Source organism: Coenobita brevimanus, chromosome 42, assembly GCF_032717465.1.
Source record: "Coenobita brevimanus isolate Jiangsu-jjx chromosome 42, ASM3271746v2, whole genome shotgun sequence".
Classification (NCBI taxonomy): Eukaryota; Metazoa; Arthropoda; class Malacostraca; order Decapoda; family Coenobitidae; genus Coenobita; species Coenobita brevimanus.
The window spans coordinates 12159647-12173834 of record NC_136995.1 but is presented as its reverse complement, the minus strand read 5'-3'; the positions used below and the strand labels follow the sequence as shown (position 1 = coordinate 12173834).

Below are 14188 nucleotides of genomic sequence, written 5' to 3'. Positions count from 1 at the left end.
AAGTACAACTTCATTCTGAAGTTCACCAGGTTCACATTTCATATGAGCCTGGGGCTACAACCACCACCACCACAACCACACCTACTACTACTACTAAGGATACATTTAACCCTTCCTGTTCGAAAAAGCTCTCATTCTTGGTTGAGGCTGCCGGTACAGGCCGCATTCAGGCTGGCCTGTAGGCTACAGGCCGGCCTGACAATATATGGGGCCCTTCAGGTAAACCTTTGGGACTGCAGGGCCCCTTTCTGGAAAACATGGCACCCGGATCTGCTTCATCTGAATGGTAGACTTTTAAGAGCGGGACCACAGAGTCTTTGTCGCCATACTCACCTTACAACCAACCTTTCCCGATGGACTGATTGATTCAGACGTTTAGTGTTGAAAAAATATACAGAATACAGAACATATACAGCAAGAGGAAGTGGTGGATCTTGCCACACCCCCCCATAATCTACCCAGGTCAGATTCCTTAGAAAAGGACCACTACACCCAAACTACTTTCTGATTAATCCTCTTGCCTCCATTCTTCACTTCCAACTCCATTGGTTGTAGAACCCGTCTCTCAGCCAAGAAACAGTGGCATTTGCCATCCCGGGGATGCCCAAAGGCTCCGAACAAAATGAGTAAGGATAAGTAATATAATTGCAGCACGTAATATGGGTTTGTTGCTGTTGCATTATAAAAAACAAAACATAATAATAAAAACAATGAGTTCCTTAATTAACTTACAGGTGGTCAACGTAGGCCTATGTAAATAAATTTTTATATAGAGCACCGTTTTCTGTAGAGGGTGGTAGTGGGCTCAGCTGGCGGGCGGCGCCGGGGCCTGGCCGATGTAAACAAAAGCTGCTGCCTGGAGGCTGGCCTGTGACAGATGCCATCAGTTGTGTGAAAATGGCTGGAAACTTTTGGCAGAGTGCACACTAGTGAGTATAATTAATGTTCAGGTTTGTGCTGCAACTCTGGGAAAGCGTAAAGGAAGCCAGGAATGGTGGGACTTTGGTATTAGACATTGCATGGCTGCTTTTCCAGGTTTTTCATGTCCTATTTGCAGCAAGCCGTTAGTATTTGGTTAAGGTGAATACATTGTCATAGCACCAGTGTCACAGTGGTAATATTGACAAGGAGACCAAAGTTGGCCTGCTAAGTCGCTTGCCATTCCAGTAAAACCTTGATATTTTCAGTTCAGTATTGCTTTTGGATCATTATTGCTGGGTTAGCAGTGGGCCTTGTATGTCACCTGATAAACCTGTAGGACTGTATTCTCATATGTTCACCATTTTTAACAATAGGTATTAGGTACATAACTTAAAGATGAGATTATTGAAGTTATGGTATTTCTCTGCAGTAATAACCAAACCGAGGCTAACCTGCAGCATTACAAAGGGATACTGTGGTGAAAATATCAGCCAAGTACACATCTGTTACAAGTAAATGAAGGTATTCTAAGGGGCTGAAAAGATTTGTGAGAAAACTGCATAGAAGCAAGTGACAATCGTATTTAGAAAAAAAAAAAAAAAATTTGCTTGTGCATTTATTCGGTCATTTTATGCATATAGTTACCATCTCTGCGTTGGTTTCTCTTACCTTGCTTTTCGTTACTGGTAATGATTTATTCATGTATTACTAAGAAACACCTCATCATTCATTCATTGCCAGACGCCATGTATCCCAACCGGGGTGACCAAGGGCTTAGAGTTAATTGTTTTACAGGGAGGTGCACTAATCCTCCACCAACCCCACTCACGTAGGGATGCCAACAGCATCTGGTGTTCCCAGGTGGTCACCCATCCAAGTACTAACCAGACCCAACGTTGCTTAACTTCGCTGATCGGACAGGTTAAGCAACGTTGGGTCTGGTTAGTACTTGGATGGGTGACCACCTGGGAACACCAGATGCTGTTGGCATCCCTACATGTCAAGTGGGGTTGGTGGAGGATTAGTGCCCCTCCCTGTAAAACAATTAACTCTAAGCCATTGGCCACCCCGTTTGGGATACATGGCGTCTGGCAATGAATGAAGAAACACTCTTCTATCTTTCCTTCGTTCTTTTCTCTTCCTTCTGCCTGTGGGTGACTCAACACTGAGTGACAAGCCAAATGGTTTCCCTATTCACCAGGGAACCATTTACTATGCTGGGTGGTAACCATATAACCAAAATTTGGCGCCTGGTGGTTTAGTGGGTATTTTTTTTTCTTTTTTTAATGCGAGGAAGAAGGAACCAAAGGCCATGAGCCCGCAGTAACAGTTCCCTCCAAGAGAAAAACAAAATACAATAGAGAGCCAAATTCAAGATCCGATCATTTTGAGATGCCTGGACACACTGTGTTTGAAAGACTGGAGATCATAGGCAGGAGGAAATACAGACAGAGGGAGACAGTTCCAGAGCTGACCTGTTGCATGAATGAAAGACTGGGAGTAACGGTTAACTCTTGCATTAGAGAGTTGGACAGAAAAGGGATGAGAGTTTGCTGCCAGACGGGTGCTACGCGCCCGTCGTAGAGGTGGAGGAATGCAAGCAGACAGTTCAGAGGAGCAGTGACCATTAAAGTAGCGATAGAAAAGAGATAAAGATGCAACAGTGCGGCGAAGAGACAGAGGTTGAAGGGAGTCAGTAGGAGGAGAGTTAATGAGACGAAAAGCCTTTGACTCCACCCTATTGAGAAGAGCTGTATGTGGGGAGCCTCCCCACACATGAGAGTTGTACTCCACACAGGGGCGGATAAAACCCCTGTATAGAGTCAACAATTGTGCAGGGGTGAAGAAAGAGCGGAGTCGGCTTAGCACACCCAATCTCTTGGAAGCAGATTTTACAAGAGATGTAATATGATCTTTCCAAGATAAGTCCCGAGTAAATGAAACCCCAAGCATGTTCAAGGATGATGCAGGATTAATCTGAATATTATTAAACATTAGTGGGTATACCTGTGGAAGATTTTGTCGGGTTGATAGGTGTAAGAACTGAGTCTTAGAAGCATTAAAGACAACCATATTATTTTTACCCCAGTCAGAGATATGAGCCAAGTCAGACATTAGGTGTGCCATAGCCTCATCCCTTGTTTCTTGAAGTAACTGTTGAGATGGGCGTTGCGGGAACCGAATGGAAAGGTGAATGGTGGAGTCATCAGCGTATGAGTGGATAGGGTTAGATGTACAGCTTAGAAGATCATTGATGAATAAAAGGAAGAGAGTTGGTGATAGGACAGAGCCCTGAGGAACACCACTGTTGATAGATCTAGGAGAAGAACGATGGCCGTCTACGACAGCAGCTATAGAACGACCAGAAAGGAAGCTAGCGATGAAGGTACAGATAGAAGGATAGAAACCGTAGGAGGGCAGTTTGGAAATTAAAGATTTGTGCCAGACTCGATCGAAAGCCTTTGAGATGTCAAGTGCAATGGCAAAGCTTTCGCCAAAGTCCCGAAAGGAGGATGACCAGGAGTCTGAAAGGTAGGTGAGAAGATCGCCAGTGGAGCGTCCCTGACGGAACCCATACTGACGATCGGAAAGAAGGTTGTGATAGGAAAGATGCCTTAAAATTTTTTATTAAGAATTGACTCGAAAACTTTTGAAATACAGGACGTTAAAGCAATTGGACGATAGTTGGAGGGTTGGGAGTGGTCACCCTTCTTTGGGACTGGCTGAATGAGAGCAAACTTCCAGCAAGAAGGAAAGGTACAAGTTGACAGACAAAGGCGAAATAGTTTGCCTAGGCAGGGTGTAAGCACAGAAGCACAGTTTTTGAGAACAACAGGAGGGACCCCATCAGGCCCATATGCCTTGTTAGTACTGAGGCCAGTAATGGCAGAAAATACATCAACTGAAGAAATTTTAATGTCAGCCATGAGGAAGTCACAGGGGGGAAGTGATGGAGGAACAGCACAGGAATCGTCTAAGGTGGAATTGGAGGAGAAAGTCTGTGCGAAGAGATCTGCTTTATCAGTAGAAGAAATAGCTACAGAACCATCAGAGTAGAAAAGAGGAGGGAAGGATGATGAGGTAAAGTTGTTAGAAAGATTTTTGGCAAGGTGCCAGAAGGAGCGGGAAGAATTCGAGTTGGAGTGTTGAGAGCATTTAGTATGGATGAAATTATTTTTAGTAGAGCGAAGAACAGACTTAGCACGATTCCGGGCAGAAACGTAAAGATTATGTGATTCAGGGGTGGGTTGGCTCCGGTACCTTTTGTAGGCCTTCTCCTTGTTGCGGACAGCATTAGAACAAGCGTGATTAAACCAAGGCTTTCTTGCGTTAGTCAAAGGATATGAGAAAGGAATGTATGCTTCCATGCCCGAGAGAATAACCTCCGTAATGTGCAAGGCACACTCAGATGGCTCACGGCCATAGAAGCAATAATCATTCCATGGAAAATCAAAGAAGTACTGCTTGAGGGCCTCCCAGTCCGCAGCTCCAAAATGCCAGAGACGACGTTTCCCTGGAGGGTCCGCAGGCCGTACTGGAGCGATAGGACAGGTTAAGGTAATAAGGTTGTGATCGGAGGAGCCCAACGGAGAGAAAAGATTAACAGAGTAAGCAGAAGGATTAGTTGTGAGGAAGAGGTCAAGTATGTTGGAGCTCTCTCCAAGGCGGTCAGGGATACGGGTAGGGTGCTGTACAAGCTGCTCTAGGTCATTAAGAATAGAAAAGATGTAGGCTTGTTCACCAGGTGGATCCGTGAAAGGAGAGGAGAGCCAAAGGTGGTGGTGAACATTGAAATCTCCAAGAATGGAGATTTCAGAGAAAGGAGAAATGGACAGAATGTGTTCCATCGTAGAAGTAAGATAGTCGAAGAATTTTTGATAGTCAGTAGAATTAGGGGATAAGTAAACAGCACAGATATATTTAGTCAGAGAATGACAGGAAAGCCGAAGCCAGAGAGTGGAGAATTCAGAAGAATCAAGTTCAGGAACACGAGAGCAAGATAAGTCGTTGCGTATGTATACACAACAGCCACCTTTGGCTTTGAAATGAGTATAGAGAAAGTAGGAGGATACAGAAAAGGGTTTGCTGTCAGTTGCCTCAGACAGCTGAGTCTCCGTTAGAAAAAGAAGGTGAGGTTTAGAGGAGGAGAGGTGGTGCTCAACAGAGCGAAAGTTAGATGAAAGGCCGCGAATGTTGCAGAAATGAAGAAGAAGAGAGTCAGACAGTGGTTCCAGGCACCTCGAGTCGTCACCGGGAGAGGGGCGGATGGTGGGGGCATTTATGGTCCCCCCCCCTGGGGACTCCGAGGCTGGGTGAATTGACGCCATTTTGGTAAATTTTGAATAGGAAGTGTAGTGTGTACTGTGCATGTAGTTTGGTGAAGATAGATAGAGAAATTTGTACTGGAGAGCATGCTGGCCTACTCTCTGTGTAACTGAGACACTGAAAAAGTTCAGCAAAGGGGGATGGTCAGGAACTAGTCCTGAGGGCTGATGAAACGGGAGCTCCAGCACTCCCTGTCATCAGCTTTCCATCCACCTCGGGAGTACTGCCCTGCTCGACTGGTGCTACAGTCTACTCCTCCAATTACGGCGCTCCAATGGGATTGAGCCGGTGAAGGTTTATATCCAAGGGGTGGTTGGGGTTTATTGCTCATGTAATGCCATTAAGGGTGAGTGAGGCTGGTCATTCTCATCTTAAATGTCAAGACCAACTTGCCTAGCTCTGGACTTCTACGTTCCTCATGGGGCAATGTAGGATTGGATGATGGTGATGATAAGAAACATTATCTGTGTAAGTTTTGAATATTTTTTTTTTGTAAAGTTCAAGAACATGATTATTTAAAAAAAAATAAAAAATGAGGGCTACTTTGTACTTAGATACAACCATGGAATTGGATTTACCCTTTGCTAAGTACAGTAATAGGATATATCACATTATAGCCTAGCAACATTAATCTGTATGAAATATGTACATGCCATAAATGTAGTATAAAAAAACCGTAAAATTACCGGGTATTATTATTATTATTATTTTTTTATGAGTTGGCAAAGAAGCTGTAGATATCACGGGACAAGATAGCGTAATCCCACTGGTTTTGGAAAATAACATTATCAGAGAAATCAGTGTTACATATATCAACTGGCAAAGAAAAAAAAAAGCTGATAATCCCTGGTTTATGAAAGCACAAATTGACCAAACGAGATTGTGATATAAATTGTGCGGAAGTTTCCAGTAATGTAGTTTTTTCCTACCATACTTTTTCTGTGATGTTTTTATTTTTATGATTATGTTGTTATTGAAGGGTGCTGATGAGAAAGGAGAACATCAGCATTGATTATATTGTACCGTACTGTATAGCACTTTTGTTTGGGTTTTCTTCTGTACAGCATTGAGTTTGGCCTGGATGTGTCTGGTACGTATACTGTACTTTAAAGTACTGGGTAGGTCAGATATAGGCTGAGGTTAGAATGTTAGGATAGGTTTGGATAATTATTTTTAATTTATATCTAGTAAATTAGCAGCCATGGCTCAGTGGGTTAGAGTGCTTCACTCTGACCGAAGGGTTGGAGGTTTGAGTCCACTCAAGGGTCGTTTGTAGACATCAAGAAGGGCATCCGATCATAAAGTACTACACACTCCAAAACCAAACTCCCATTCTTAGGGGCAACGCCTTAGCCCTTATAAAAAAATAGGGGACGTGACATAAATCTTCCCCCAAAAAATTAAATAAAAGTGAAAAATACCAGTTGTAGCTGCCATGTTTACGTCATTGTCCCTTAGCTTCAAACCTACAATAAGATGTTGCTGTGTTTCTGTCCATTCTGTTTTATGGGAGTTTATTTTAAGGATGAAAAATATGCATGTTTCTTGCTAGCACTTCTCAGTAACTCCAGAATCATTAAAATAAAAGAACAGTAAATGAATTTGTATAGAATAATAACATTTCTGGAAAAGGACCGTCAGCTTCATGTTTGCAGAAATTATTTACACAGATGGTGCCATAATGTGGTTATATTTCCTTTGCAGTAATAAAATTTTTTGTAATCTTAATCATCTGAAACTACAACTGAAACAAATAAATTTCAGTGTCTGATGGTGTTGGGGGACATTGCAATAGGTTTTTAAGCAATTTTTTAGGTAGATAAATAATGGCTGTAGGGGCCTTTTTTTGTTTGGTTTTCTTTATTTACAGGTTTTCATTGCACACTGATTTTCAGTATTTGCTGATATAGCTGTTCCCAAACATCTTCAAAAAAACGGAATGACTTGCATCACTTCTCAAAAACTGACCTCGTTTTCCCATTGCAGTCAACAATGGCTCCTGGACAGTCAAGACTTGATCCAGGAGCGGCGTGCAGACCTGGCTGTGCTGTCTGAAGAGGAGTACCAGAAGATCATGATTTTCTTTACGAACTGTGAGTATATGATCAGAAGGTATGGTGTGCAGTTTTTGTTATGGTTAATGTTGTGGTTTTGCTTATTGCTACTGTTATCATTGTTGATAGCTCTTTCACCTTAGCTTGTCCCAGATTTTCATGTTTTTGTAGTTTATTTCATGTTGATTTGCTCACTAGCAGTAAAAGACAGTGCAGTTGCTTTACTGGTACATCTTTTTCATAGCACTTCTTTGTGTCTGCCAGTAACACTATATTCTGGTATTAATCTGTTGTTGCAATTCAGGATTCAAAATGGAAAAATATGGTAGTACTTTTAGACCCAGTTAAGGTAAAACTAGTAGTCATGTCGCAGTTTTGTGCCTTCTTTTTCCTCAGTCATCCAGCAGCTCGGGGAGACACTGAAGCTGCGTCAACAAGTCATCGCCACGGCAACCACATTCCTGAAGCGTTTCTATGCCCGCAATTCACTCCGCTGCATTGACCCTCTCCTCCTCGCACCCACCAGTGTCTTCCTGTCCTCTAAGGTGGAGGAGTTTGGTGTTATATCCAATAGTCGACTCATCTCAACCTGTCAGACTGTTGGTGAGTTGGAGAGAGATAAGAGTGAAGAGAGGAAGGAGGAAGGGACAGTGGAGAGAAAGGAAAGTGGATGAATCAGAAGAAAAGGAAGGTTAAAAGGGGAGAAAGGGAGAGGAAAGGAACAGGGAGGAGAGGACAAGAGTAGGAAAGGAAACTAAAGAATGGTGAAGGGAGGGGAAAGGAGGGTAGATGTTCACTAGAGAGAGGAAAGGAGGAGGAAGGAAAGAAGTAACCTCCTGAATTACATTACTGTATATCATTTTCTTATTGACATTGTAATCATCAACATTCTGACCCAGATTTTTGTGTAAATGGAGTGGGATGGATCAAACAAAGGATGTCTGATCCTAATTATTCATATTATCACCACCATAATCATCATCATCATCATCACATAGCCTAATTACCCGGAGTTCATTGTTTAAATGGAGAAGATTGATTCAGACAGTTTTCTGGTTGGATGAATCTTGTACAGATGAATGCATAACAAGGGTTAGCTGTGTTTGATAAGGAGGCTAATTATGAAGCTCATGGAAGGTGTGTCTGTGAGGTGGAGCCAGGATTCTGGTGGTTTGAATGGTATGAATGCGTGTTTGGGCCATTTCCTTGGGCATGTTGTTGATTAGTTCTCCCACTAGCATGTTTTTAAAAATTTTCCCTTGTTTTCTTGACGTTATCTTGCAGGGTGCAACTGATGATGAAGAATGATGATCTTTGGGCAATTTTCTTCAGCTTAGATGAGAGTCTTTGAGCTGGATGAGCTGGATTATACCCTTCATTAAGCCATTCAGTCTTCTTCTGCAGGGTAGTTCGTATATGATGCACCTTAATTCTCATGCTGGGGGTCAGTTGAGATAGTATTACCAGTTTCAGTCTTGTTTAGGTTTCATTTTCTGCATCTATAGTCCTTTTCATGCTTATGTCCATTGATTTCATGGTTGATCAGTAATTTCATGAAGCAGCCAAAATGTGCTCCTCACACTGGCACTCTTAGCTGTACGTGCAACACAAGATTGGAGAGTGAAATATACAAGCTACGCACTAATATAACATGCAGGGAAATACAGTAGTCGTCCCCTCCTAGCCCAAGGAAACATGTTTGTAATACAGTACCTGAAATCTTTCTTCATTATTTTTACCTCAGAGAAAATTTATCTCTTACATGGCACTGGGTATTGAATGCATCCATCATGATATGTAAGAAAAGACAGTAAATACTATGTCCTCACCCCAATGTTAGTTGGGAAAAGGAGTCATGAGGATGATATTGATGAAATACTGTGTGATTTCTATTCTGGTAACCCTTTAAGTATATCTTAAAAAATTGTCCATTTGTTATCTCCAGACACTTTTATTTGGTGCTGAAGAAATTTTCTCTCGTGAATGGGTTAGATATAGCCTTCATTATCCACTTCACTACAAAGGTTCTTTCCAGAATTATGTGAAATTGCTTGGAAACAGCAAGAATAAATCAGAGACATCATCATATTATAGGGGTTAATGTTTGATAATTATTCACAGTGTCATCATTGTCATCTCCTCCATTCTGGGAGGAGTCCAAGAAGAGTTGATCATGAGCGAACCATCTGCTGGTTAGGTTGTCCTTTCTTACTTCTCTTACTCTTTAACTGCTTCATTCTGCTGACATACCATTTTGTTCTTGCCACTTGACACAGCATATACTCTTATCAAACTGAATGGGGAGATAAAGCTTCATTTACACCGTCACTAATAGGTGTAATTCTGAAGGTGTATAAAATCATTTGGGAGTAAGAAGATTAAACTGAAAAAGATATTACTGATTTCAAAGGATTAAGACACTCACTCTCTTTTTCCGTCTTCATCCATCCATCCATCATCCAATCCTACATTGCCCCATGAGGAGTGTGGGAGCCCGGGGCTAGGCAGTTGTCCCGACATTTAAGATTAGAGTGACCACCCTCACTCATCCCTGAGTGGCAATACATGAGCAATCAACCCCAACCATCCCTTGGATATAAACCTTCACTGGCTCAGTCCGATTGGAGCGCAATAATTACCCACTAAACCACCAGGTGCCAAAATTTGGTTATATAGTTACCACCCAGCATTTATAATATTTAACATTTATAGTGATACTGTATATAGTTTCCCTCACACTTGCAAAGAGTATGATATACGATTGGCTTCTACAATTGCAGTTGTGATGTTGCTGTTGTTGCTGTGGCCTCAGGGCCATAAAGACATGAACCTGGTGCAGGCTGAAGTTGCTTTTCTCCTGCAGTCCACTATCTTCCTGTCTTGGGATAAGGAGGGAACTGAAAGGCATCAGTAGTAGAACTTGTAGCTCCAGATTCATTGAAATGTGAAATTATCCTCTGACAGTCCACCATCCCCCTTTGAGGGAGTGGAGAGGTGTAGTTAAGGAATGCTCATATGACTGGGCAGCAGAGCTGACTGGCATTATCAGTGTCACTGCATGAAGGTGTCCATCTCCCACACATAGTTTTGTAAATGAAGATCCATAGTTTTGTAAATGAGGATGTAAAAGACCTAATTGGCCTTGTACAATAATATCACCCTCTTTTTTCAGTGAAGAACAAATTTTCGTATGCATACAACTCAGAGTTCCCATACCGCACCAATCACATACTGGAGTGTGAGTTCTACCTGCTGGAGAGTATGGACTGCTGTCTCATTGTTTACCAGCCATACAGGTGAGTTGATCCATACCACCATTGTGTGTTCAGAGGGGCTGGATTTCTGTAGTACATTGGGGACCGGTACACTTACAGAAAATTCTGTGTTATATTTTTGCCAGCTACTGAATGCAAGCAGCATTTAGATTCTCACCTATATGGCAACAGTGTTTGAGTTGAGTGAGGTTGGGAAGAGTAGCAGTAGGAGCCATCAGCTCCCATAATCACCTCCTCCCCATAACCCCACCCCTCACGCACAGTTATCAGCTAGGAGTGTCTGGGTACTGCTTTGCTAACACCTGTCTTACATTCGGTATTTTTAAGTGGTAGGTGAGTTTATAACCTGGAGCTTCCCTTGATTGTACGTGTCCATAATTATGAGCCTGAGACTACGACAAAAACAGGCAAGTCAGTGGTATATATATTTATATATAAATTTCCAGACTCGGGGCATAGACTTGACGGTCAGTTTCCCGAGCCCCTGCAGTCTTTCTTCATGCAGCATGCCTTCAGGTGTCACTTTTGACCTCAACCATAACATGTCCAGCTATTCCAAAATGAACAGATATCATCAACCCACAGATCCAAGTGTAGGAACCCCAAAGCATCATTGCTATACACAAAAAGATTTACTCCTAGCTGCTTTTTGGTTCATTGAAGGCTACATTGGAATGATACCAACTGAAATGAAAGTGTGAGACAACTGGGTATGAATACTGTAGAAGCAAGTTTATGGATTAAGTGGGTATAGAGAAACAGATGATTAGGGTTTGCACCCCCATTTTAACTTGATAGTTTGCTGGAATGTCTCAGTCCCACAGGTGTCATTGCAGCACGGGGGGAGGGGGGGGTGAATGGTATTGGCCGTGAGCTGGATGGAAGAAATGAGAGTAGCATGAAGCATCAAGCCAGCAAATTTAACCTCAAGATTTTCTCTTGAAAATAACCCCAGGCATATTCTTGGAGACCTAAGCATTAAACAAATCTTATTTTAAGTACAAAAGTCCCCATATTCAGTAAACAAGCATCATCATGCTCTATATTGTCATTAGCTTACAAGGCTTTCTAGCACCTGGTTGTTAATTATTTGCACACGACACCTTTAACATTCTCATGTGTTGTTTTATCGTCATCATCATCATCCCAGTCTCTTTTCTTCCTCCCAAAGATGGAGTGAGGCAGGGCCCAGAAGGTTAGAAAAGTGAAACAACAAGAGGATGCACTAATCAGCAGCATGCTGTGAAATGGCTCTTACACTTATTCACATAGCCTATATGTTATCTCTTTATTATTGAAGTTGTCGTTGTTATTGTTGTTCCCTAACCCTGGCCCACCTGACCAAGCAGACCTGTTGACCCCAGTTACATTGCTACCCCACTGAAGTTGTCCCATAGGATCCCTACATTGTTGAGGTTGTGTCTGTTGACCCTGGAAGATATAACCATGAGAGTGAAATGTCCATATAGGCTTGGTAACTAACCATACAATCATTACTCTAAGACAGGCAACATTCAGTCACAAATACATAGGATCAAAGCCCAAGTGCTTAGACTCATCATTGTAAATCTTATTACACAGCTCACTTTTTGTTTCACTAGTTTCCAGCAACTGTTGGAAAGCTAATAGCTTGTTTTGGCATGTGCTTTAGTTCCCAGTTCATAGAAGATACCAGTTTGAACTGAACCATGGCCATCCTTAGTTTAGAAATTCCATAAGAGGAAGCATGGCATCATTTGGTTGATTGATTCATTGAGTGATAACATCCTTGGTACTTCCACAGGCCCCTGGTACAGTACATGCAAGACCTGGGTGGTGAGGGTGAGGTGCTGCAATTAGCCTGGCGCATTGTCAATGATTCTCTGCGCACTGATGTCTGTCTTCTCTTCCCACCATATGAAATTGCCCTTGGTAAGTGTAAACATTGTTTTCTTCCTGTCTTTTGATGGTCTAATGGTTTTATGCACAAGGCAGGATGAGAAAACTTTATAAAAATACATATACAGGGTTGGGGATTTAGTAGGTTAAGGTGTTCTGACCTTATGAGGGCCATTGGGGTTTTATCTGAAGAGTGTTGTGGTTTTATTAGTTACAATGTATTGCTCAGAGAAAAGTGGCTAGTCAGTATTATTACGCCATAAAATTGTCGACTGAGTCACATAACACTGGACCCATGTGCTCCTTATGGAGAATTAAAGTGAATGCAAAAATTATTGTGGGAAAATATACTGAGTGCTGTATGGAAGGTTTATGGAAGTACAGTGAGGTATCAGTTAGTAAAGCACTTCTTTTCCTTTCTCCCACCGTCACCATATGTCAGTGTCTTACAGTACATACTTTTCCCACCCAAGTTATATGCATCTATCTTTAGGTAATGCTGTCAGGGGCACAGGTCACTTATTTGGATTACAGTATCCTAGCCTTGGGACCTCCATTCCTTAAGGGGGTACAGTAAGTCCCAGTTTTTATACCTCTTTTTGACATTTATGAGCTATAGAGTTTGAAGTATATTGCAGAAAATTGCGTATTAAAGTTCCATTGCTTCCTATAAAGTTGATTTGCCATTTACTCAATTTACAAAACTGTTGGTAAGGAAAAAGTTTTGATATTTTGTAACACATCCCTCACTTATAATGAGGACTGCATGTACTTTGGGATTATCTGTTAATACATGAGCAGAATTAATCTTTTTGTTTTCTCTCTTCCCTTGCTTAGTCCACCAAATAGATTAACACATTCCAGACCTGTAATGAGGAATTTCTCTATTATGTGTTTAGCTGTTAACACTTGACCAGGTTTCATAATTTTTTCCTTATCCCTTCCTCTGAAAATACCACATTTCTTTCATTTGGTTATTCATTTTACTCCTAGCCTGCATCCACATGGCCTGCGTGGTCCACCAGAAGGACTGTAAACAGTGGTTCGCCGAGCTCAACACAGACCTGGACCGCATAATGGAGATCACTCGGTATATATTGAACCTGTACGAGCTGTGGAAATCCTACGATGAACGCAAGGACATCCAGGGCCTGCTGAACCGCATGCCCAAGCCCAACACCCAGCCTGTGTCGCGGTGATTGGAGTCAGATATTAGTGCCTTTGATGAGAGTGGGGGAGGAGGGGGGGCTGGGAGAGGGGAGGGGGGGCAGGGGGGCCAGGGCTATCATATTGGGGAAGAGGAGGGAAGTTGAGAGGGTTTGTACGAAGGGATAGTTTAACTCCCTGAATCCAATTGTATGTTTATTTTTATTCTGACTGCCTTCTGACAATTTTATTCAGCTTAGTGAAGACATCTTGTGGCTAAGTGGTTAATGGAGGATATATCTAACTCCTTAGACCTAAAAACTTTCTCCTAAGGTGGTAAGAATAAGGTAATAATTACATCATAGGGGTAAAGTGGTTAATCCTTTCAGTTTGACAATTTTTGTTTTATTTCCTTACTGCCTTCAGACGTTTAGTTTAGTTGTTGTTTTTTGATAACCCCAGTCTATCTGGCCAAGCAGACCCCATCAACTGAAGGAAAGCAACTGCCCCTGTAGGGCTGTCCTGTGTACTGACATGATGTCTCCAGGCAGTAGACAACATCTTACTGCAGCAAGGCATAGGGAAGAG

General features: G+C 42.1%; 1 protein-coding gene across 1 annotated transcript; it reads left to right on the top strand.

Annotated features, from left to right (window-relative positions):
- Positions 1-826: 826 nt before the first annotated feature.
- On the top strand, positions 827-13679 carry CycC (cyclin C). Its single transcript, XM_080270677.1, has 6 exons — positions 827-929; positions 7234-7340; positions 7698-7904; positions 10474-10597; positions 12360-12487; positions 13448-13679. Exons 1-6 carry the CDS (start codon positions 898-900, stop codon positions 13651-13653), a joined length of 804 nt encoding a protein of 267 aa, XP_080126803.1. The 5' UTR covers positions 827-897; the 3' UTR covers positions 13654-13679.
- Positions 13680-14188: the final 509 nt, after the last annotated feature.